Here is a 24596-nt window from a genome sequence, read left to right on the forward strand (position 1 = left end):
TGCAGGTAAAGGCCACAACTAAAAAAGGCCTGAGCAATTACTGAGAAACATATTAAGTGTCTTCAGGGGCAGATCTTCAGCCAGTTCAGTTCAGATGAACAGAGGTGACACAGTGTAGCATCAAGGGAGAGAAAGCTATCAGATCACAATCTGAGAAGTCTGTTTTTTAACATTCTTGATGCTTAAGGCAAGAGTATATATACTCACTGCCCCCAGTCTGGCCATAATCCTGCTGTTCACAGGGCAGCCTGCTGTTTTAATCTCACCCAATCCTTCCTTACTACAGTTTCCATCTCACATGGCTTTTGTCATTGCAAGTCCCATGATCCTCAAGGTAGCTTTTTTGGTAAGAGATTCCCCCCCCCTCTGTTTTTCAGGAGTGGAAAAGCCTCTTGGATCCAACCCCATGTTATTACAGTCTCTTCAGGAGAAGGAAGTGGAACTCAAACAAGCAAGGGTTTCTGGCTGCCAGATGTGACTTGCCAGACCACACTTTGGCAAGAAGAATGAGCATCGTTGCTCTTCCCTAGGAATAGAGAGAAGCCTCTCTTCTCTCCAGGAATGTATCTGGGCCTCTTTGTGAAGAGGTGGGCTTGGAAACCCTGCTTTTTCCTGGCCTTATCACTGACTCTAGTACAGCTGCTGCCTTTTTCTGTTGTCTGAATTATTGTGGATTTAATAGCTGCGGGCACTGCAGAAATATAGCCAGGAGGGCTTTTTGTGTCATATCATCTCCGCATTAGAAAAGAGCTTCACCTAGTTTCTCCATATCAGACTCAGGAGCTGTACGAGAAACAAACAAAGCCCTAAAATGGAAAGCTTGGTCTGGAGTCTACCATCTATCCATGCCCTGTTGCCAAATTATAGTGAATGTGTGTGTAACCCACTGATAGTATATGCGTGATTTTCCCCCCTTTATATTAATGTAAAGTCATTTGTCAGTTATATTCAGTGCATGTACAGCTGTAAATGTATTCCGGGGAATGGTAGAGGACAGGAAGGCCTGGAGGATCATTGTCCATGGAGTCGCGATGGGTCGGACACGACTTTGCACCTAACAACAACAACAGCTGTAAAGCCCACATATATCCAGGTATCAGTCTCCTGTCTTAATTTGTAAAGGGAATGCACGTTGGCTCTTCCTTATAAATAGGCCTGTGCACATGCATGTGGGATGTTATTGCAATGTGTGAACAGGGCTCTAGGGTCAGTTTTAACAGTGTTCAGAAGAGGGAATTTCAACTAGTGCTAGGGGAAAGCTGCACCTGACAAACTGTCCTACCCAAAGGTACAGATGCTCTGCAGTCCTCCTTTGCTTCTCCGCCTTCTTCCTCAGCCAGGGGCCTGGGAAAACCCACAATCTCAGCATTAAAAGTCCTCTGTTGATCTCTGTTCTGCACATTCATGTCATTCAGTCTACTGGCCAAAGGCCTCTGTGGGATAGAATGAGCTGCAGCACCAGAGCAGCCATCGCTTAAGAAGTGCTTGGCAGTCTGGTAGAACGTGTACAGAAGAGGCAATTTGGAAACGCTGCCATGCAAAGATGAGAACAACCCTTAATTCGCATTTGTATAGCACTTTCAAGACTTCAGAGCCTTTCAGCTTGTTTTTCTCACAACAGCCCTGTAATGTAGGCTACAATGTAATCCCTCATATTGTGGCTTGGGGGGGAAGATCAAAGCTGATAGAGCATGGCTTGCTTAAGACCACCCAGAGAGTTCATAGCAATATGAATTTTGAAACCGGAACAAAAGTTGTAGCTAAGTCCCCTAACCCGGGGGTCATCAACCCCCGGTCCGCGGCCTGGTACCGGGCCACCAGCAGCCACGCCTGCCTCCCCCCCCCCCAGCAAGAAGGAAGGGAAGAGGCAGGAGCGGCCACTGGCATGCCGGCAACTGTGCGCATGCGCGTTATCACCATCTGGTGGCGAAAACATGCATGCACGGCAACTGCGCGTGTGCGTTTGCATGCAGCTGCCGCGCATGTGCGCAGAACCTGGGCCATCACCTCTCCCCTCACCCCCGGAGGCAGTCTCTGACCTCAGAAAGGTTGGGGACCTTTGCCGGGCTTCCAAACACAATGTACTCTTCCAGGCAACTTCTGAAAGTTATCAGCAGGCTGTTTCTCTAGAGCAGGGGTAGTCAACCTGTGGTCCTCCAGATGTTCAGGGACTACAATTCCCATGAGCCCGTGCCAGCAAATGTAGTTCATGAATATCTGGAGGACCACAGGTTGACTACCCCTGCTCTAGAAGTGTCTAAGAAAGCCGATCTGGATTTAGAGGCAAGCTGCCACCTGAGCCTCAGGTCCTAAGGTATCAGGTTTGGGAGGGATATAAGAATATCCCACCAAGGAAGCATAGAGTGCTTTTCACTTGTAGAGCTGCCAAAATTGCCCTACATGCCAGCAACTCCCATGCATCAAAGGGTGGTTGGGATAACATTAGTGCCATAAAAATAGTGGTAAAAGAAGAGTTGGCTTTTTGTACTCTGCCTTCTATTATCCAAGGGAGTCTGAAAGAGGCTTCAAATTATCTAGCCTTCCTATACACACAACAGACGCCCTGTGAGGTAGGTGGGACTGAGAGAGCTCTCAAAAAACTGTGATGGGCCCAAGATCACCAGTTGATTGCATGTGGAGGAGTGGGGAATCAAGCCCGGTTCTCCAGATTAGAGGCTGTCACTCTTAACCACTACAACCAAACATCATGAGATCTGCAAGCATAAAACTCATGTTAACACATTTGTTTAGGGTATTACAGAATAAGACTGTATATTTTATTGCTTTGTTGCCTAATTTGCATACAGTGGGCTGCAGACAAAATACAATATTCAAAAACTAATCCAATATAGGTGGGGCTGAGATGCTTTTTGTCTGTGTTAACAGCACAGCAGCAATAAGCTTCTTTGTAGCAAGTTCCCTTGCATTTTTCTGTCCCACTTCATAGAACCTTAGAGTTGAAAGAGGCCATAGAGGCAATCTTGTCCAACCCAGACCCTGCTCAACACAGTCACCGTTCCTTAGACTGTCTGTTCCACTGCCACTGGGGGTTTCAGTTTGTTTGGTTTAATAACAATGTAATACTGTTATAACATTACAGCAGTCTGTGCTAACAATACTCTGAATTCCCAGCTTTCATTTAAACCATAAATGCCTCTAGCCCCTTGCAGATATATAAGGGGAAAGGTGCTTATCTGGCACAAAAGAGACTAGAGGCTTGCTTTCTAAAAATAAAAACTGGGAATTCAGAAAGCCTGATACACAGATTGTTATTATGATATTCAATTGGTGATTTTTTAAAAAATACCCTGGAGGTAGTCTGAAGGAGCCTGCAGGTACAGGGCAGATAAAATGGCCCCTACATGCAGTTACTTTGGTTCCATTTTAATTTGTCACTTCTCTTGATGGGCAATATGGTTTCCTATTTTTGAATACTGTTCTATTTTCTATCTCTGTGTTGAAAACTGTTTTGTTCTGGCCGCTATGGATTGATACTAATTATTTTGCAATCTTTATATACCTTGAATCCTGTGCCTCAGAAGAAATTAACCTCATCAATAAATAAATGCTGCATACTTAATGCAAATTGGTTTATTCTGCTTAACTGGTGCTTCCACTAATTATGAAGAGTTAGGAAGGCCCTGTCAAGATCTACTTGTTTGTCAGTCTCCTGCCATGGTCATTCAGTATTGGTTTTTGTAAAGTATTGATGAGGTGCCAATTGTAGCCTGTCAGTGCTAACTGTCAATGGTTAATGTAACAAGGGGGGAGAGCAGGTCTGAGAACGTGTAAAAGCAACCGCTTTTATTGTTTTCCTTTCTGTACTGCATAACCTAATTAGTAAATTCTTTCCCAGAGGATGAACCCATAGGAGAGGGAGAGTTGGAGCGTTATCAAGGTTTCTTAACCTTGATCAACTCCATACGAATGATGTCATGTGCATCTGGATACAAGCACTCCAAGAGCTTTCCACTGGATCAGAGGAGCCCACCTTTTCCTTGGGAAAAAGGGGAGTTCCGCCTTCTGTACTTGGGGTGAGTTTATGCTAGTAGGGTTGGGAACCTGGGGTTATAATAATCAATGTATTGCCTATCAAATCAGTTCCAGCAAGAATAATCATGAGCCTTGTATCACTTCTTCAATAAACTGCTTTTGCTATTTTGCCAGGAGCGTTCACTGGAAAGGGAGTTGACAGGAACCTGACAAGTTCCTTTTCATTAAGCATACCCCTTCAGGCATAATTTCAGACTTGAGGGCTAGAGACTTTTTTTAAAGGCTGAATCTCATCCTCAGATTGCTGAACTCTGCACTTGGTGTTGCTTGCACAGCGTGTTTATGGAATACACACAGCCCTTGAAGGACACCCAGTTCCAGAATTGCATCCTCTGATATTTGGGTCCAGGCCACACCTCAGGATCTCCTGCTTGTGCAGCCAGTGGTGCTGTGCTAGACTAGAGTTCCGTGTGAATCTTTTCCCACACTCTTTGCATTGAAATGGTTTCACCCCAGAGTGCCTCTAGCAGTGCCTGTACAGAGCTGAGCACAGGCTGAACCTCTTCCCACACTCCTGACACTGATATGGTTTCTCCTCTGTATGGATTCTCTGATGCTTGATGAGGTCCAAGCTCTGCTGGAAGCGCATCTCAATACACAGGTATTGTTTCTCAGCAGCGTGGCCTTTGAGATGCTGGTGAAGGGCTGTGTTTTTGCTGACTTGCCTCTGGCAATTAGGACACTGATAGGGTTTCTCACCAGCATGCCCTTTCTTGTCTCTGAGAAGCTCTATCTGCCTGCCAAAACTCTTGGCATGCTGTCTAGTTATAATTTATTTTCCTCCTGTGCCCACACAAATACCTTGAATCTTGTGGTGCCCTTTATTGTGATAAGCAGCATAAGTGTTTTTATCCACTGTTGATGGAAATCTGATTAGATCATTTGTGGTCTGGATCTGGCTGGCCCACATTCTCCCCTGGCTACAGTTTTGCACAAAGTCAGCCATGTGTGTTGCTGGTATACTCTTCTGTAGTTCCTCTATCTTGTCCTTCAAGAGAGACTGTATCCCTTTTTGACTGGGGATCATTCCAGCATCTGTGGGAAGAAAACAATGTCCATTTTACTTTCCTGAGAAAGGGCGCTTCAGAAATACAGTGGTCATCAGAAGAGGGAAAGGCGATTTTTTATACTGGTGGGTGGGAGGACTTCCAAAACCTTCAGATCTTTTGATTGTTTGATGCCCCCTGAAATCAAAACAAACTGTCTTTAGTGTTTGGCTATGACATGTTGTCAAATGCTAAATAAACTGCAAATCATCTATCAGATATTAAGTACCAAACATCAATATGTATTAACTATTGAATAATAGCAAAAGTCAGGTATCAACTATTAAGGATGCAACATATTTGGAAAATGGAGAAAAACTGATATGAAGAACTGCAGAAAATGTGATATGAAGAAATGCGTGCACTTCTTGTGGAGTGCATATTTGTTTTAGCTGGACTTTGGTGAGTTTCTGCCAATTCTTTATCTTGGGGGAAACTGAAGGTCAGTGTCTCCCTCTGGCCGGAGGTGCAGACAATTCAGACCTAGCATTCCCAGAATTCCAAGCACTGGGGAGAGAAGGATCCTAATCTGATGATGCTCCTGTGAAGTTATAACAAACAAACCTTGGATCTCTTACTTTGCAAGCTGCTATCAGCCTCACGCTCTTGTCCACTTCCCCGGTAGACAGAGCTGTGCCCAGGTCCTGATGCCTCTAGCTGTTTCTCCTGTGAATTTGTGGCCAGCTCCTAGAACAATCAAGATGGTGTCAGGCCTGAGTGGAATGGAAAGGGGTGGGGAGAGGGGAGGATGTGCCTTAAACCCGTCACGTCCCCACCAATTCCTCTAAGGACCAGGCTTGGCATGTCAGCAAAAGCAGTTTATTGATAAAGCAAAACAGAGCTCATGCTACTCCTTATTGAAACTGATTTGTTAGGTACATGCAGAAAAGTATATTTCCCAATCGTCCCACCGCCATGTCAAATGACTTGGAAAAGATGGACTCACTACTATCCCAAGAGAATGAATAGCTCAGTTACATTTAGCACCCTGCAAAGCTACAGATAACACTTCAGCTTTCTCCAACTCCACCCCGTCAACATAACTCTAAGAATTAGTCTATACAACAGATCAAAGGCACAGCATAATATGAAACAAACTATGAGCAAAAGAATGTATCCTTTCCAGGCCAGAGCAGGCCACACACACTAAAACCATAGTGGAATGCTGCTATACTAGCAGGTCCTGACGAAAGCCAGTAGCCACAACTGAAACAGAGCCATGTCCTGCAGGATTCAAGTGGGTCCAAAATAGCAGAACAAAGTTTGAGTCCAATGGCACCTTTAAGACCAACGAAGTTTCATTCAAGATGTAAGCTTTTGTCAGCAGGCAACGAAATTGAAGCGACAAGACCACATGTATAAGCAGAGACTGAGTCATGGGTTGGTATGCTGCATCATGAAGATGTTTACCAAATACAAGGGCCTGACAGAAGTAACAAGCTAGCCTTATAAACTTCGCTTAGCCTTATAAACTTCGCTTGTTATTTCTGTCAGGCCCTTGGATCTGGTAAACATCTTCATGATGCAGTGTGCTAACCCATGACTCAGTCTCTGCTTATATACGTGGTCTTGTAGCTTCCACTTTGTTGTCTGACAAAGTATGCTGTCCACATGAAGACATATATCTTGAACGTCCTGTATGAGTTCACCTTGGCTTCTACCATAACATTTCTCCACCACCACTGTGATTCTATGATTCACCACCACCACCGTCTCTAGCAAGATTAAAGTTCCATGGGGCAGGGCACAGCATCTTGTGCATTACTGTATAATGCATTAGGTGGCCTTGAGGCACAATAACATCTGCCCTTTGCTCCTTTGCAGCCCTTTCCCTCTAGGTAGCAATGGCCGATACCATGGCTCCTTCAGACACTTAAACTAGCAGTCAATTACTATCTGGCAAGTGAAGAGAGGAGGAAGATGAGGAGCCATAATTTCCTCCTGTGGTATTGGCAGGGTCAATGCTACCATGCAGACTGATAGGCATGATGCGATTGGTGCTGCTGTGAAATGTTTTTGGATAGCCCATTTGTATAGCCCATGGCAGCTGCCCGACAATGCCAGTGTACAAAACCAGTCCTGATCCTTCAGTGCTGCAGTCAGGATTATGTCTCTCCAAACTATTTTCGTATTACGACAATTAAAAATTGAGGCTTTTGTTGTGCATAGAAATATCTCCTAACACACCTAGCAACCTGGACCTTTTAATATATGGATCTGGATGTGGATGGACAAAGCTTCTGGTGAGATGATAGAACATAACTTTTCTGCTTACCCCTTCCCCTGCAGCCTGCTGAGTTTCCTAAAATGGCCCCCCAGAAGCCTCATCTTAGGGAGATGAGTGTGGTGCAGCTGCAAACAATGAGATGATACTGAGAAGGGAATGCTTGGGTCTCTTTGGGATACTGGGTCCACACTTGAGCAGTTGGCTGCTGACAACAGCATCTGTAATAGTAAAGCTAACTCCTGCTCCCTTTTCCAAAGGAAGTGATATTGGCCTTGACTCCAGCCTGGTGGAACACTCTGCAGAAAGAGTTCCGCAGGGCCTGCAAGACAGGCCTGGGGTTGAGGCCCAAACAGACTACCAATCAGTGCTGGCCTCACTGCTGAAACAGAGGAAGATCTGCCCTCCAAGGATCTCAAATCTCCCTCCAGCTCAAATTAGGTGGGGGCTGCTGTAAGTTATTAAAATGCTTTAATGTTAATATTTGATTTTATGAGCCAGCTTGGTGTCGTGGTTAGGAGTGCGGACTTCTAATCTGGCGAGCCGGGTTTATTCTGCACTCCCCCACATGCAGCCAGCTGGGTGACCTTGGGCTCGCCATAGCACCGATAAAGCTGTTATAACAAGCAGTAATATCAGGGCTCTCTAAGCCTCACCTCCCTCACGGGATGTCTGGTGTGGGGAGAAGAATGGGAAGGCGAATGTAAGCCACTAGGAGACTCCTTTGGGTAGAGAAAAGCAGCATATAAGCACCAACTCTTCTTCTTCTTCTAAATCATGTTCTTACCTGCCCTGAACTATCTAAAAAGGGCAGGGTACAAAAGTAAAATTTGTTATTATTGTGATTATTATTATTTTCCCCCAACCCCTGGGTTCAGGAATCCAAGCTGAATTTCACAAGCACCTCTCAGTCTGTTTAAGGACTACGGCTGTTTGGACAATGCTTATGGGGTTCTTTCTTACTTGCAAAACCATGGACACATTATTATTATTATATTTATATTTACTGACCGCCACTCTCGGCCCAGCTGGCTAGTGGTGGTTTACATAAAACCCCAGTACATAAACCAATATTGGTGGCAAAAAATCTACCACAAGTTGATTTTCCATCCGTCTCTTTGGTTCTGTAGAACAAGCAATGATATCTACAAACACAGAAAACATCTGCTGTTCCCCTTCCCTTGATCCCTACAGCTATTGTTCTGTTCTTACCTGTTGTTCCCATCTTCTGGCCTCTTGATGGTTCAGCAGGAAACCCTCCAACAGAGCTACCGCTTGGCTATAAATTTCAGGGCGTTGACACCTGAGCCAACGCTGGGTTTCCTTTGGCAAAATGTTCAGAAACTGTTCCAGAATCAGAAGCTCTAGGATCTGCTCTTTTGTGTGTGTCTCTGGCCTCTTCCATCGATAACAAAGTTCCTGGAGTTGACCACAAACCTCCGATGGGCCCTCGGCCTCTGGATAGCAGAATTGCCTGAAGCGCTGGCGCCATGCCTCTGCAGTGATGTTGTATGTTTTCAAGATGGCCTCTTTCAGTGTTACATAGTCCTTTATATCACAGGGACCCAGGGCAGAGATGATCCCTAGGATGTTTCGACTGAGGGCCGGTGCAAGCCGCGTCAACCACTCTTTTCAGGGCCATTGACAGGCTGCAGCCACACGTTCAAAGATGCCCAGGTAAGCCTCTATATCATCCTGTTGGGTTAACAGAGGAAGTTGCAAGCTGTTTCAAGCTGGGGTTATGGAGGTTTGTAGCACTTTGGACTGGTGGACTTCCCAAGTGTTACCCTTTTGATCTGTTCATTCTTCACTGCTTGTGGTAGCCCCAACCCCAAGAGTTCACCAAGGAGGACTGTCCTTTCCGTCTTTCCATAGCAGATGCTTGCTTGAACGTCTTCTCTTTCAGCATTGTGCTCTAGCTGAGCTTGGAAGGAGGGACTTTTGACAAGAATATCAGCAGCTGTTTTGTTTTCCATGAGATCATGGGTGGGAGCCTAAGCTGGAATCTTCTCTGAACTTGGGGCTGCAAGATAATTTCTCCAGCTGTTCCCTCAATCATCCATACAGTTCATAATACCAGACAAAGACCTGTAAGCAACATGGCACAATTTGAATTTGAGCTTTGGTGTGAGGGGGGGAAAATGTGTACTCATCTAGTGCTGGGAAAGGCATGCAGGAAACAGGATTATATCAAAGAGAAGTCAGTTCTTTTCCTTACGAACAACAGAACTTCTCAGTCTAGCCAAAAGATAAACTAAGCAAGACCATGAAAGGGCTTTATAAAACTGTTCATCGTCTAGAGAAAGTGGACAGAGAGATAACTTCTCCTCAATCTCACATAATGCTACAGCTCAAACTTATCCAAAGAAGCTGATGGCCAGAAGATTAAGGACCAACTAAAGGAAGTATGACCGACAATCAACTTGTAGAAAGCACTGCCACACGATGCAGTGATGGTTACCAGCTTTAAAAGGGAACCAGATAAACCATGGGAGGTAGGGTCCATCAAAGGCTATTCACCAGAATGGCTATGGGGAGCCTCCACTCTTAGAGGCAGTGGACATCTGAATACTGCTTGGGGTCATTAACTGGAGAATACTCTGGCTTCTGTGAACTGCTTTCAGGCTTCCCAAGGGCATCTGGTTGGTAGCTGTGGGAAACAGGATGCAGGACAAGATGGTCTGACCCAGATGGACTCTTTATATACTTCAGAAAGCCAAAATAGCAGTTGTGCTTTAAGGAAGCAGAGATAAATTAATCTGGGGCCTTAGAGATGTTGCTGTTTGCTGCTACTTGAAGGCTCATTTTTATCTATTCAACCTGAATGTATATAAACTAAGAGATTACAAAATCCCTTAAGAGCTCAGCACTTTCCCCTCCAAATTAAGATGTACTTGTAAAGTTGTCTTCAGGTGGGTAACCGTGTTGGCCTGAAGTAGCACAACAAAATCTGAGTCCAATAGCATCTTTAATACCAACAAAGATTTATTCAAGGTGTGAACTTTCAAATGTATGCACTCTTCCTCATCATATAGATTATGCAGTATGATGACAATTCTTTGTTTAAAAAGCTAGTCAATCTTTTGGGTTCACTTGTAGTTCACAAAAACAATGGGAAAATAAAAATGTCAAGGTTAGGGCTTACTGGCAGACACTTTCCCAGTTGTGAAAAGAAGTAATTAAATTAGACTAATTGCTTGCCCCATCTGTTTCCACCCAAGCATGGAAGCATTCCCACAAGTGACAAGCCATGCTACTTTGTTATGTTGTCCTGAGAGCGGAGAGTTAGATTCTAAATTACATTACTACTTACATTACAGTCCTATTGTCCCATTGTTGTAAAGTTGTCCTGGCAGTTCCTGTTGTCAGGTCTCATACTGAATCACGGGCCAGCCACATAACTTATTTCTAGTGCTTTGAAGAAACATTACAGAATACCTCGGATCATGTACTGGCATTTTGCATCAGCTCACAGTACAGTCTGTTCTCATACCCATCTAGGATTGGTGTCAGAGCTTCCAAAATAGAGGACAAAGCTGCTTGATGGATTTCACACACACACACAGTTCTCACTAACTCCTGACTAAATTGAACTGATACAGTCTTCAGGGCCACGCATTGCCCTTGTTAGAAAATAAAGTAATTAAAGTATCTTGTGACCCTAAAGCACTGATCTAAGGAGGACGCTGCCCATGGTGTCTATACACAATCAGCTGAGCCTGTTCTGGCTTTTTTCTCCTTCCGGTTGGTCTTCACTTTTGTGTGCTCACTCCTTCTGCATCAGATGTAGTCAGATAATTCACTCACTCATGCCTAGTGCAAAAGGAGAGTAAAATTACTTACCTTTACAGGTAGCTGCTCGTTGTATCTCTGCATGTCATTGCTGTGGGCTGACCTTCCAGTCTGGTAGCATAGCCACTTGTGCAGAAACTCACAGAGTGCAGGTGGGGCATATACTCTTATGCCTTTTGTGCTTTTAATTATAATTCAGGACAAAAGAACAAATCTCAACTGTCAGAAGTTTAGGTATTGTTGGTGTTGGTTGTTTGATCTCTAAAGTTTCATTTCTATCCCACTTCTCAAAAAGACCACTTGTTTAGTGAAGTTCTGAGTGAAAAGGAACTGTGTTTCCAGACACCCGTCTCCAAGAGGAAGGCAGAACAAGCCACTTTGGTCTGAGACTGCAGCCCAGTTCCGCATAGCTTTAAAGAACAACATCAAGTGCAGATGAGAGAGGAAAACAACCCTCCCTTTTATGGACAACTAAGGACCGCAGAGACACCAAGGCAATTGGAGTTGCCAACTGGCCTTACTCTTGTGCTTTCAGCTCCAATCAGGTTAGTAAATGAGGCTTCATTTGTGGAATTTCTGCAAGCCAGGCTGGTGTTAAAGGCAGAGGAGCAGGCAAGGGAGCAGATGGGGGGGGGGATCTTTTGCACAAAAGACTGGGAATTTCATTGCTGCATTGAAAGCAGATTTCAGTCCCAGAATGGTTATAAAATGCCAGTACTCAGTTCTAGAAGACATGAAGCAATTGTGGCAGAAGAGTGCCTTGAAGCATGTACAGAGTGCCATTCTGTCACCAGTAAGTAAATGTAACAAGCCCCCTCTGTCTGAAGTAGCCATATGCAAGGAAAACAGGACTCCTGCAGTACTTTTGAGCCAGCCGGGCATTATGGTTAAATTGCTGAACTTCAGTAGGGGAGACTAGGGCCTAGTCTGCACAAAATGGTTAATGCACTTCCAATGCACTTTAGAAGTAGGTTTTCCTGTTCTGCACAGGAAAATCCAGCTGCCAAAGCACATTGAAAGTGCATTATCCTGTGTGTGCGGAATGGGCCTTAGTCCCAATTCTCAGTGTAGTCATGAAACTCATGGGGTGGCCTTAAGCTGGCCATTTTTTTGCCACTTAACCTACTGCATATGGTTGTGGTAGAGATACAAAGTAGAGTGGGGAGAAGAGAAGGCAAGTCAGTATATGCTGCTCTGAGCTCCTGAGAAGGGCAAAATAAAGAAGGGATGGAGGTGTGAAAGAGGATTTGTTACCTGGGAGAAAGCAAAGATGCTGCAGCCTGTACTTAAGCAAAGCTACAGACAGGAGCCCTTGCCTCTTTTGAAAAGGGATGCCTTGCAAAGGAGGAAGATATGCCTCTCAGGCTAACACCTCATCACTTCTCTCTGGAGAAAAGGAGGACATTGCCACTAGTCAGGACAGTAACTTCTGCCTGCAGGCAGCGCCATCACCTTTACCATGAAATATAGTCTCAGTCCAATTGCACACCTTGTCCAAGGCCTTCTTTATTCATTCCCAGACCTGTATTCTTTGCTTTGTTTTCTGTTGAACAAATGCCCTTTGACAATTTGCCCAGATGCCGACCCCTGCTAAGAGCACTGTTGGAAACTTGTACTACAGGAGTTAATTTGGAGCAGAGCAATTAACCCAGAGGTGTATAGGGACAAGCACATGCCCACATGTGTGCTTATTTTCTGCAGCCACTCAAGGAAACCTCTCTCTGGAATTAACTCTTCGGGAGGCTCAATAGCAATTATTATTTTCCATACCAGAGCTGTATTTGCTCAGATTGCACAGAAGCACTAAATTCAGCTGTGTAAGGAGCTTATATACGTAAAACAGAACATTTTAACGTAATTCTTACAGCTATGGAAAAAGGGCCAAGAGCTAAACTTGGTCAAAGAAGCCAGAACTGTAGCTGACACCATTTAAGACTAAGAAGGAGGTGTAGCAGGTAATGTGTTAGACTAGGACTAAGGAAATCTGGTTTCCAATCTCATTTCTGCACTCACTAGGCGACCGGGGACCAGTTGCTATTTCTCAGCATAGTTTGCCTCCTGGGCAAGTTATGATAAAACAGCAAAAGGAAGAAATGCTCTGAGTTCCTTGGAAGGTGTATGAAATCATAATGCTTTTTCAGGGTGACAGGACCAGTACTGATTGGCAGAGGCCCTCCAGGTTTCTAGGCAGAGAAAGGTTTTTCTCAGTGTCTCCTGCCTGTGATAATTCCGCTGGAAGATCTTGTATGCTTGGCCATGTAGCGTCATGAAGTTCACTGGGGATACAAAGGTGGGGATAAAACGGCTTTCTGATTACCCACTGTCTAACTGAAGCAATTGCTGGCTGCCATTGATTGGGCCACTAAGGCAAGAGGTCCGCAAGAGCTGTGCTTGTTCAATCAAAAACAAATCACTTTGCAACCCAACTGGAAATAATCAAGCAGACCTTCTTACCACACTTAATGAAGATTAACCTTAAAATGCAACTTGAACAAGTGGCTAGCTCAGCTGTAACAAACTGCAAGTTCATCGTTCCAATTTTAGTATATGTGCTGCCGAAGCTCGCACAACTGCAAGTTCATGTGCATGCATTATTGTGCTGTTAAGCGATGCATAAACCAAGAAGGAAAACAATTTCTCCAGTTTTTCAGCAAAGTATGCTGTTACCATCTGATAGAGGAAGTTTCTCAGTCCTGCTCACATATTCTCATGTTCGTGCATGTTCTCACGTAATTCATAGCACTTACCAGTTGACATATTTTTCAGAACAATGGTAATGCACTACCACATTGAAGTTTTACATGGCATTTACCCCACATGGGGATTCAAACATACTCATGCATACTATTGTATGTGAAGAATGCAGTTCTGATGTAAAAACTCAGGGTTGGGGGTGATAGACAAAAGAACCAGTAACTTACAAACGTTGGGAGTACTGAAAAAAAGAAACATATGAAACATTCTGGAATAAGTTGACATAATTATGTACGGCAAAATGTAACACACTCAGGAAAACCTATTTCCAGAATTATGCTGTATTATTATGTAACCTATTGAAGTAATCCCTATTGAAGTTTTTATTATTATTATTATTATTATTATTATTAGATTTATTTCCCGCCTCTCCCGATAGGCTCGAGGCGGGTCACAACAACTAATCCCATTAAAATTCCCATTAAAACATTAATCTACTAACGTGGCGGCTAAAAATCCCATCCCTCCCCCAATTATTAAGAGGTGAAGAGGAAAGGATAGGGGAGTAGCGTACACTCCAACTCCTAGGGGGAGAGCGATGTCCCTGATTTGCTGACCCCAGCCTCAACCATAGACCTGGTGGAAGAGCTCCGTTTTACAGGCCCTGTGGAAAGCTGACAAATCCCGCAGGGCCCGCAGATCACCCGGGAGCTCATTCCACCAGGTAGGGGCCAGGACTGAAAAAGCCCTGGCCCTGGTCGAGGCTAGGCGCGCTTCCTTCGGGCCGGGGAATGTTGTGAAGTTTTAACTTTGTATCTAAATATGTTACTATTGTTACTGTAGAAGACTATTTCTTCAAATACTTCTACTACGTTTGTGCATCTATGTTCAACCTTCCTGGCTCCAGACGACAAAAACTAAGATATACATGCAACGATAGTATAGGATGTTGGGAGTTTGCTCCTCTCCCTCAAGTACTCTTCTTTATGAGTTTGCATGTAACTTCTCAAAGTATGCCAAATAGTACAATTTTACATGCTAAATAATTGATTACGTTCCCAAAGCAGAAATTTTAGGCTTGATACACACTGCATATATTTCAATCCCTCCCCCCTCCCCAATTTGACCTCCCAAAACCACATTTTTAACAGCTTCGGGATTTCCAGAACCTCTATTCCTACCATACATGATATATAACATGATTTTCTAAATGGTACCTAATGTCTTCCATTTATACTCCAAACATGCCTGTATTAAGAAGCTCCCACTTATTCAGCAGCATGCTTACTTTAAGTAAAACAGGCTCCAGGATCAATTAGTTCCAGTGAAAGGGGTCAGTGGAAGATGGGTTTGGAATCACTGCTGCCTGTCTTGTTGCCAGTCAAGTACCCAAAGGATTACCCAACCTCCAGGTGGGGCTTGGTAGTTTACAAGTCATAGTGACTATAGAACTCAGTTCCCTTGGATGAAATGGCAGTCTTGGAGGGAAGATGATCCCTTGGAAGGAATCCAATCACATCCCTGTAGAACTCCTTTCCCAAACTCCACCCTCCCAAGGCATAGCCAAATTTACAGGAATTTTCCCAAAATGGAATTTGCAATCCCAAGTACAGACAATACTGTACTAGATGAACCAACAAACTGAAGGACTATAAAAACCATATTATCTTCTCTTCCCATCAATCAATAGGAGCCCTGCAGAGACTCCGCTGAGGAAGAGATTATAATGGCCAGTAAACTTCTGAAAATCTCAAAGTATTTGTCCCAGCATACAGTAAAAGTATTTAAGCTCATCAGTAGATGATTGTTTTACCCAGCAAATCTTAAACTGTGGTGGACTTTATTCCCCATAATAGGCACAAATATTGGGCTTGGAGTAGGAAATACAGGTTGTCTCTGGTCAGCAGAATGCAAAAATATCAGGTTGGATATCTGCCCCAACATTTCCAGTGAAAGGTCTTATCAGATAATACATGAAATGAGCATAGTGTAGGGCAGCCTTTTTCAACCTTTTGACCATGGAGGAGCCCCCAAAAAGCAATGGAAGTGGCTGGTTCCCTAGCTTGTGGCCAAGTCCATTAAGACAGAAGGGGAAATGACATGGACCCCCTTCAGAGCTTCTGCAGACCCCTGGGAGTCCATGGACCCATGGTGGGGAATCCCTGGTATAGGGGATAGAATGTCAAAACAGGTTCTGGAAGATGCCATTTCAAATCTCCATTTCACTATGGAAGCTCAATGGATGACCATGGGCCAGTTACTCACTCTTGGCGTAACCAAGATAAAATAGATGAAGAATGATGTTGTGAGCGGTTTTGATTTCCATTGCAGAGATGCAGGTACAAAATCTGAATAAGATATGTAGGGGGCCAAGGCTGCCACACTCACTAAGCATGTGTGTGGGGAAAACCTTCCAAATGGGCCCAAATAATTCCTCAGAATTGCTTTAGATCAGAAAAATAGTGGCAGGGGAGAGGCATAATCAGCATTCCCTTCATGGTGATGATGCTAATTGAGCTTCCTTGTGGCTGGTAAGTTACTAAATCTTTGTTAGTAATACTGATGTGTATACCTATACTGATTATAGCTGAGACTTTCCTCTTTTTATTACACAATTATAATCTACGAAATCGAACTCCTGAACCATATTGTGAACCTGTAAATGTTTAATTTTTTTTAATGTAAAAACAGAGAGGCCAATATTTTAAGAATGCCCCTGCATCAGAATATGCTATATAGGTTTGCAGTTTTCTCCACAAAAGCATAACAGATGCTCTCCCAGAGCCGTTGAGGCTTAGCCACTGATCTGCAGGAGACGCTCCTCGCAAAGAAAAGCCACGAACTTTGAAAGACAAAACACCTTTAATGGGAAAAGGGAAGCCACCAGGGCAACCGCACACTGGAAGCTCAAGCTTTCACGGCATATTTCCGAGGTGGGTACAGGCGTTCTTTTCGCTGCTGTTTTTTGGTCTTCAGACCTTCTTCGTGCTTGTTCAACCTACGCCGCATGGCACGGGTCTTCTTGGGCCGCAGGTCTAGAGGCTTGTACTTCTTTCCCTATTTACAGGAGTGACAGAAGTCAGGCTCAGAAAGGAATGGCATGACTTTTATGTTTTGGTTTGTCTAAGTAAGTACAGCACAATTGCATAGCAGACACCCCCCATCAGACCCATCTGTTACTTTACTGCTCTTTGCTTCTTCCTTTTCCGTATCTCTTCTCATTGTCAAATGCTAGGCTGCACATACATTGTTTTGCCTGCTTATTTTCAGTATATGAAAAAAAACACAAATCCTGCTATGTGATCCAGGGCTGATGGTCTCTTTGAATGTCAGCCTTGCCCTGAGCCAAGAAAGAGAAGCCCAAACCCTCTTAATATCTTCCCCACTCCCAAGTCCCCAAACTGACTCTTTCCAAATCTGTGCCAACTTTTCAGCCAGTTCCCATGCCTTACACAAAGAGATACTGGCCAAAGGGAACAATGTACCTGCAGGACAACTGCTCAGACCAGCTGGTCCAGCGAAAGCCACCCAGCAGGGGAATGCTTTAGCAAGAACAGATTCACACTGCGTCCATGGGGTTGTAAGCAGCGTTGGGTGTTAGCCTTGCAGATTTTTTTTAAGCTCCTCTCTCCTGCAATTATCCATACCTGCCTGTTATCTACTGAATTCAAGGTGCTCAGTTGTTGTTTTTAAAATAAAGATCACTGAATCAGCACCGTGCTCGCCTGGCTTCAAGAATATCACATTTTTACATACTGCCACATGGATGTCGATAGCTTTGCCCTCGTTTCACTAAAATCAACTGCAAAAGATGGGCAGGAGGCAGAAATGTTCATTCAGACTTACTTTATAGAATTTCCTGAGGTTTTCCTTCTGGGTCTGGTTAATGACTGTCAGTACTCTGGCAATGGATTTGCGCACAACCCGGCTAAAAAGGGAACAGAAAGATGGGGTTTAAGAGGTTAACTGTGGCAGTACCTCAAGCTTGGTGCTCTCTTGACACACTGACCTGGAAGGCCCGGCTTCAAATTCCAGCTCAGCTGGATTCACTGGCTTGGGTTTGGGCAAACCAATAACTCGGCTAAAGGTGCAAAATAATAGTAAGGTATAACTGTTACCCTTCTTGTACTGGAAATAACCATAACAAGGATTATAATGCAGTCTGTTCATTACACCTGTGCCAATGATCATCAACCGACTACAATCATTCCCAACGGGTAGTTTGCCACAACAAAATTACATGTGGCACTTTAAAGACTTCTTCAGACACAATACCAAATGAGAACACTCAGACCAGCATGCTATCTCCACCAGAGGAGAATCAAATGTTCAAAAATGCTCACAAGCAAAGCAAGGTAGCTTATCTCAAGCACTTGCTAGTTAAGAGACTGAATGGCTTTCAATACTGGAGAATGAATTCAACAGCTCTGCAGTGCCATCCTAAGAACACCCTCCTGGAAGATAACCCCATAGAACAGGGGTAGTCAACCTGTGGTCCTCCAGATGTTCATGGACTACAATTCCCAAGGCTCATGGGAATTGTAGTCCATGAACATCTGGAGGACCACAGGTTGACTACCCCTGCCATTGAGGATAATTGCTTAGAATTGCTCTCCTGCCGTCCACATAGCCCAGCTAAAATATTTTTAAAAATATATCCTGGAAGCTGGTAGTCTTATTTTATTCTCCATACTCACTGATCTTGGAAACTGCTATGCTCTTTATATTCCCTGTGGACACCTGCACAGCATCACCAAAACAAGTCATGTGCAAAGCTCTGCAAGGAGCATGAGAGAAGGAGCAACGAGGAATGACTGCAGCTTACAACTTTAAAGGTGCCAAATACCTTTACACTCAAATACAGAGAGAAAAACTATGGAGGAGACTCACATCTTAGAGAGTTTAGAGGCTGCTCCTCCAGTCACCTTGGCCACACGAAGGTGAGACAATTCAATTTTGAGATCTTCCAACTGCTTCAACAGCTCTTCCTTCTTCTTCCCTCGTAAATCACGGGCCTTGATTTTCGCCTAGGGACAAAAGAAAAAAACAATCAGCATGCAAAAAGCCAAAAAATTGCAGTCTCTTTCATTGCTCCGTCTTTTGGGGAAAGCCATGTCGCATCTTCTCATTTTATCAGCTCATTACCAATGCCTTAGTTGCAGCCCTAATAGTCCAGACTAGCTTGATTTTATCAGAGCTCAAAAGCTAAGCAGGGTTACTCCTTGGATGGGACAACAAAAAGGAAAACGGACTGCTATAAGGAGGGAGGCAATGGCAAACCACCTCCATTCATCTCTTGCCTTGAAAAACCCATGTAAACTTCATGAGGTCATAATGAGTCGATTGAGACTTGACAGTGCTACCAAAGATTAAGAATAAACTGCACAGCATATGTTTAAATGTTATTCCTCCTTTCCTACTGGAAGGCTGGTCATATAAAAATAAGAGACAATTCTAGCCACTGCAAGTATGGTATGTTTGGATGCAAGTGGGTCACATCTGCCAAGATCTCTGGAGTCAGAGATCGCTAAACTATTTTTCCTGTGATTGGGAGGGGGAAGAGGAAGTACTATGAAAACGTTAATAATTTGTATAATTTAAATTGGGAGTAGAATTTTGCACCACTTTTACCCAAATTTTATTTTCTAAATGATAAACACACAGCTCTGCACCCGCATGCATCAAATATGCAGTTGGTCCCCAAATACTGTACTGTTTGTTGAGCTGGTGGCAATGCAACAGGTTCAGTTGCATTTCTATACAATAAAGCAGTGGTTCTCAACCTGGGAGTCGGGACCCCTTTGGGGATCGAATAGCCCTTTCACAGGAGTCACGGCAGAGCAAGCAGCTTGCTGGGGGGGGGGGGTGCACCATCCACACAACATCATTGTGGGGTAGATTGAGACAGAACATTTGTGTGTCTGGAGCAGCAGAAAAGAGCGAGATCAGCATGGTGGGACTAGCCGCAGAACTGAACTGAGAAACCCCAGAAAAAAACCCAATTTATATACAATCATGGACAATGGATCTTCACACCATTGGCCAGTTGTGGTTTAATTTCTTTGAAAGAACACCTGCATAATTTTATGGTTGGGGGTCACCACAACATGAGGAGCTGTATTAAAGGGTTGCTGAATGTTTGCAATTTCTTACACCATTAAGAGTTTTCATCAACCCAGGATTGCAAGGTGTTTCAAAACAGTTCATACCCATGACAGCAAGGGAACAGGACAAGCACAGACCTAGTGACCTTCCTAAATTATCTGGATTAGGAAAAGATAACCAGGGAAGTGGTTGTTGTGGGTGTTCTGGGCTGTTTAGCCATGGTCTGGTAGTTTAATCCCCGCTGTTTCCGCAGTAACTGTGGGTGGCATATTCAAAGGTAGGACACAACAAACTTGGAACCTCCATGCCAAAGGGATTCCCACTTTGGCATGGAGAGATTCCCATCATACTGTGTCCTACTTCTGAAGATGCCAGCCATGGTCACACAGCTGGAACACAGTCAACTGACTCCGGCCATGAAAGCATTTGAGATTTCAACAGGGAGTGATGCTTCCTGCACAACTTTAACCTAGTGTCATCTGTGTAGCTTTTAGCTACACCAGGTAGGACTTCAATCAGTCTGTCTCTCTTGACAAGATCATCTATTATGACAGAATCAAATGAGTAGCTGTGTTGGTCTGAAGTAGCACAATAAAATCAGAGTCTAGTAGCACCTTTAAGACCAGCAAAGATTTATTCAAGGTGTGAGCTTTCGAGTGCAAGCACTCTTCCTCAGACTGTGAACTGAACAGCATGACAGTGGGAATATATAAGCAAAAGTTAATCCTGTTATATTAGTAAACTGTGTCACAGCACAGAAGTTTGAGAACACACGCCCTAAACTACTTCTCCCAAGAGTGCCCCCAACACCCTTTCCTGCTTTGTTGCATTCAGTCACATGAAATAAAGTTTCAAGTGAGGCAGAATGCACAGTGGAGGAAATATGGAAATAAAATTATTTCACATGTTAGAGAATACAGATACATTCTTGTATTATAACACTGGCCTCAAGCTATCACCTCACAAAAACTAGCACAGGATGACTCTCACCTAGCCTACCATCTTATGTCCAGCAGTAACCAGACGGTTCTTGTGAAGTTCACTGGCACAAAAATATGTAGATGACTTCCCCAAAATCTCAGCTCCCAGATGTACTATCCCTGTGCACAGAGGCTCCATTTAATGACTACTCTTAACAGACATACCCACCATCAACTGGCATCATTCAGTTTGTACAGGGGACAGTGCCACCACTTTGGGAGTCCCCTTCTGTTGCCTCCCCCCCCTTCTCCACCAAAGCATAGTACAACCCAAACAAGTCTTATCAAACCTTCATTAATGGCAGATTTCCAGAAGACATTATTTCTGTAATACTCAGACTTGAAAAAATTCAATACAAGCAAGTGGGGACAATCAAATGCCATGCACATGCAAGCTTAGTTTGTCACACATAACTGTGCATCATCTGCACACAGCTCCTTACAGTGCAGCCTTACACGGAATGGTTATGGCTCAGCAACAAAACCACTGCTTGGCATGTAGAAGGCCAAGGTTCAAACCTGACAACTATTTAAAAGGATCAGGTAGTAGAAATGACCTCAACCTGAGTTCCTGGAGAGCCGCTGCCAGCCTAAGTAGACTACTGATTCAGTATAAGGCAGCTTCATCTGATCTTTAAGTCCCTTGAAATCAATGGGCTTGGAAGGGTATGTCTGCTTAAAATGGAATTATCATAATTTTGCTTCTTAAAAAAACAATTTGAGAACATGTGATTAAGTGTAAGTCTCTTCTTTATCCAAGGACTTTCATGTACCTTCTCTGCACCACATTATAGACTATGGAGAAGAGAAACATCTTCTCAGAGAACTACACAGCAACACCAGAACAATCTGTACTTTTAGTTGCTTTTAATGACTGAACATTCAAAGTACTCTGTTGCTGGTTTTTAACTTATTTAATATTTATTTAAAACATTTTATGCTACTTTCCCACCCAAATTCAAGGTGGCAAGCATAAAAAATGTTAACAAACAACTAAAAATTCAATTAAAAAAGCACAAACAACAGAAAGGGGACCAATATGTTTGACTAGCAGATGATTGAATGCAAAAACATTCTGAGGGGGCGTACAGATTTCATCATAGGCAGTTGCTAACGTCGAGGATGCATTCACACATACACATCCAAGTCACCAAGCGCTCCATCAAGTTAGGGAGATGCACAGGTGCCTCACCCCAAAGGGCAGAAAAAGCTGGCTGTTCCTCCGTGTCACATGCGGCTCTAACAGCACGCCCAGCTTTGCCACCACGTAACAAGTCAAAAGGCTTTCAAGACAGCACCTCTTACAGCAGGGGTAGTCAAACTGCGGCCCTCCAGATGTCCATGGACTACAATTCCCATGAGCCCCTGCCAATATTTGCTCATGGGAATTGTAGTCCATGGACATCTGATGGGCCGCCTTTCCTCAACAAGTAACTCCAGCCCAACCCATTCAAGCCTACAGCCATAACCTGCAACCTAATATTGTAACCTTGGAGACTCTCCACGGCGCCCCTTCCCGCAGCCGAAGCCGGCCTCTTTCTCTCCAGAACCCTAAACTTTCCCCGGTGCGGCCTACTCTACCCCGCCGCCCGCTTCTAAAAGATCCTCTCGTCACGACCCATCACTGAGCGCGGCCTCAACACTCCGAGCCTCCCTCTGCCGAAGCCGCCCAGGCTCAGAAGGCAAAAGTCCGTTTCTGCGGCCGATGGCACCGGATTCCACCTCTTCCCCGGGCCTCACACTCACCATGGCAGTGGCGAAGAGTCGGTTCCGCCGAGCAAAAGGAAAGGACGGAAGCCGGGAAGGAACAGGAAACCAGGGGGCGGGAGCGACCAAAGACGGCGCGGGGCGGGGAAACTAAACTCGACGTCGAGATTCCTTTCTCTTCCCCCGGTGGCGTAATGGTTTGGCCCATGTAACGGGGCGGCAGCGTAGGAGGTTTCTTGAGGCGCTGCTCACTCCTTCAGATACACGTTCTGGCCGTAGCTGGAGAAGAAAATTATTGGATGCCGAGCAATGCAATAATCGAATTGTTCAGTGATAAAGCAGCGCGGTTCAAGCAACGAAATGCAAATTAAATGTATGCTGGACTGCGTCTTGGAAATAGGGTTCTACTGATAATTTTTAGCTTTTTATTTATTTATTTTATTTAGATTTTTATACCGCCCTTCCCTACGGCTCTGGGCGGTTTACATAAAACATTTTGAAACGTTTACATAGAACATGTGATGATGATGTTATCTGTTTAGTCGCGTCTGATCCTCGGCGATTCTATAGCAATCGCCATGTATTTAGACATGTATTCTATCCTTATTCCAGGATCAGTATCCTGTGCCTGAAACCTAATGCATGCATGCGCAGAGTAAGGAGGAGGTCAGCTTGGAAGTAAAAATCCTGAGAAGGTCAGTTTCAAAGTAAAAATCCGATCTGATTCTATGGGGCTTACTGCCAGGAAAGTCGGGTGATAGAACCCTGAAGTGGTCAGCTGGACCACCCCATAGCAAGTGGTTGATTCGAGTTCTGAATGTTACTTGGTATATTAAAATAAATTTAAAAACTGGCACAGTTTGGAGCAAGTTTTTAATGTAGTGGAGCATGCTGAATGGGACCTGCATTCTTTGCTGTCCATTTTGCCATTATATTCCCGTGAATGTATGAACTGTGCTTCGTAGATCTGGATTACAGAAGTACAAACAGGTATTCAAGGGCTCCACGTGGAGCCTGGAGATTGCCCAGAATTACACCTAATAACTGAAAATAGCTGCTTTGTAAGGTGGACTCTGTGGCCTTATGCCCCACTGAGGTCCCTCCCCTAACCCTGCCCTCCTGAGGCTCAACCCCAAAACCTCCGGGGATCTCCCAATTTGGAACTGTCAATTCTGTTATGATTTGTGAAGTCTGTGGATTGCACAGGAAGGGGGAAATTCTCAGCAGCCATCTGGCACAGTAAGCTTGTTTTGCTGGCTAGCTGGCAGTGGCATCTGAATCCCTGAGGCCCTGCCTCATCTAGCTCCATTTTCTGCTGAGTGGCAGCTGGGGACAAGCATTTTTCTGTAGTTGCCATTTAGTTGTGGAACTAGCCGCCCCCCACACACAACGGTTTGCTCGGCCTTTTATCTTTTGGGTTTCACCTGATACCTGATTGAAAGAAGATGGTTATTCAGTCAGATGCAGACCAAAATATACTATAACTGAATCTCTCAAATGTTCTACAACACCCGCCCCATCAAAGCAAAGCCTGTGGCATTAAGTGTTCCCAATTATTATATGTTCAAAATGATAACATTCCTTGTACTGCAACACAAGTTGCAATGTAAACTGTCCTGAGCCACAGAGGAGGGCAGTATATAAATGTAAAAAATAAACAAACTTCATTAACGTTCAGCCAAATGCCTGGAGAACAAAATCTCTGCAGCCTCCAGGAGAACAAATTAGTCTCCAGTGGAAGCAATGCAAGGAAAGGGTGCAAATAGAGTCTTGTACCTTGTTGCCTCAGCCTCTAAAGAGCAAGGCACCAGAAGTATGAATCTCACAGAAAATCCAAGTGGTGTATGTGTATATGTGTCGTGTGCACTTCCTACTGAGCCAGGCCCTGTGTTCCTGTAGTTCAGTATTCTGTACTTCAGCCAGTGGCTCTTTGCATTCTCAAGCGGGTGTCCTGCTACGTGAAACCCTTTTACAATTATAAGCAAAGTTGATAGT

At 44.2% G+C, this 24596-nt stretch overlaps 1 protein-coding gene and 1 pseudogene across 2 annotated transcripts; both read right to left on the reverse strand.

Moving 5' to 3' along the window:
- Positions 1 to 2771: 2771 nt before the first annotated feature.
- LOC143821883 (uncharacterized) lies at positions 2772 to 11893 on the reverse strand (annotated as a pseudogene). The gene is made up of 4 exons (XR_013225950.1): positions 11167 to 11893; positions 8536 to 9411; positions 5678 to 5786; positions 2772 to 5088 (listed from the first exon to the last, which is right to left on the reverse strand). The product of XR_013225950.1 is annotated as an uncharacterized LOC143821883 (transcript).
- Positions 11894 to 16652: 4759 nt separating this feature from the next.
- On the reverse strand, positions 16653 to 22810 carry RPL35 (ribosomal protein L35). Its single transcript, XM_077305780.1, has 4 exons — positions 22641 to 22810; positions 18700 to 18836; positions 17656 to 17737; positions 16653 to 16866 (listed from the first exon to the last, which is right to left on the reverse strand). Exons 1-4 carry the CDS (start codon positions 22641 to 22643, stop codon positions 16717 to 16719), a joined length of 372 nt encoding a protein of 123 aa, XP_077161895.1. The 5' UTR covers positions 22644 to 22810; the 3' UTR covers positions 16653 to 16716.
- Positions 22811 to 24596: the final 1786 nt, after the last annotated feature.

Source organism: Paroedura picta, chromosome 12 (genome assembly GCF_049243985.1).
Source record: "Paroedura picta isolate Pp20150507F chromosome 12, Ppicta_v3.0, whole genome shotgun sequence".
Lineage (NCBI taxonomy): Eukaryota > Metazoa > Chordata > Lepidosauria > Squamata > Gekkonidae > Paroedura > Paroedura picta.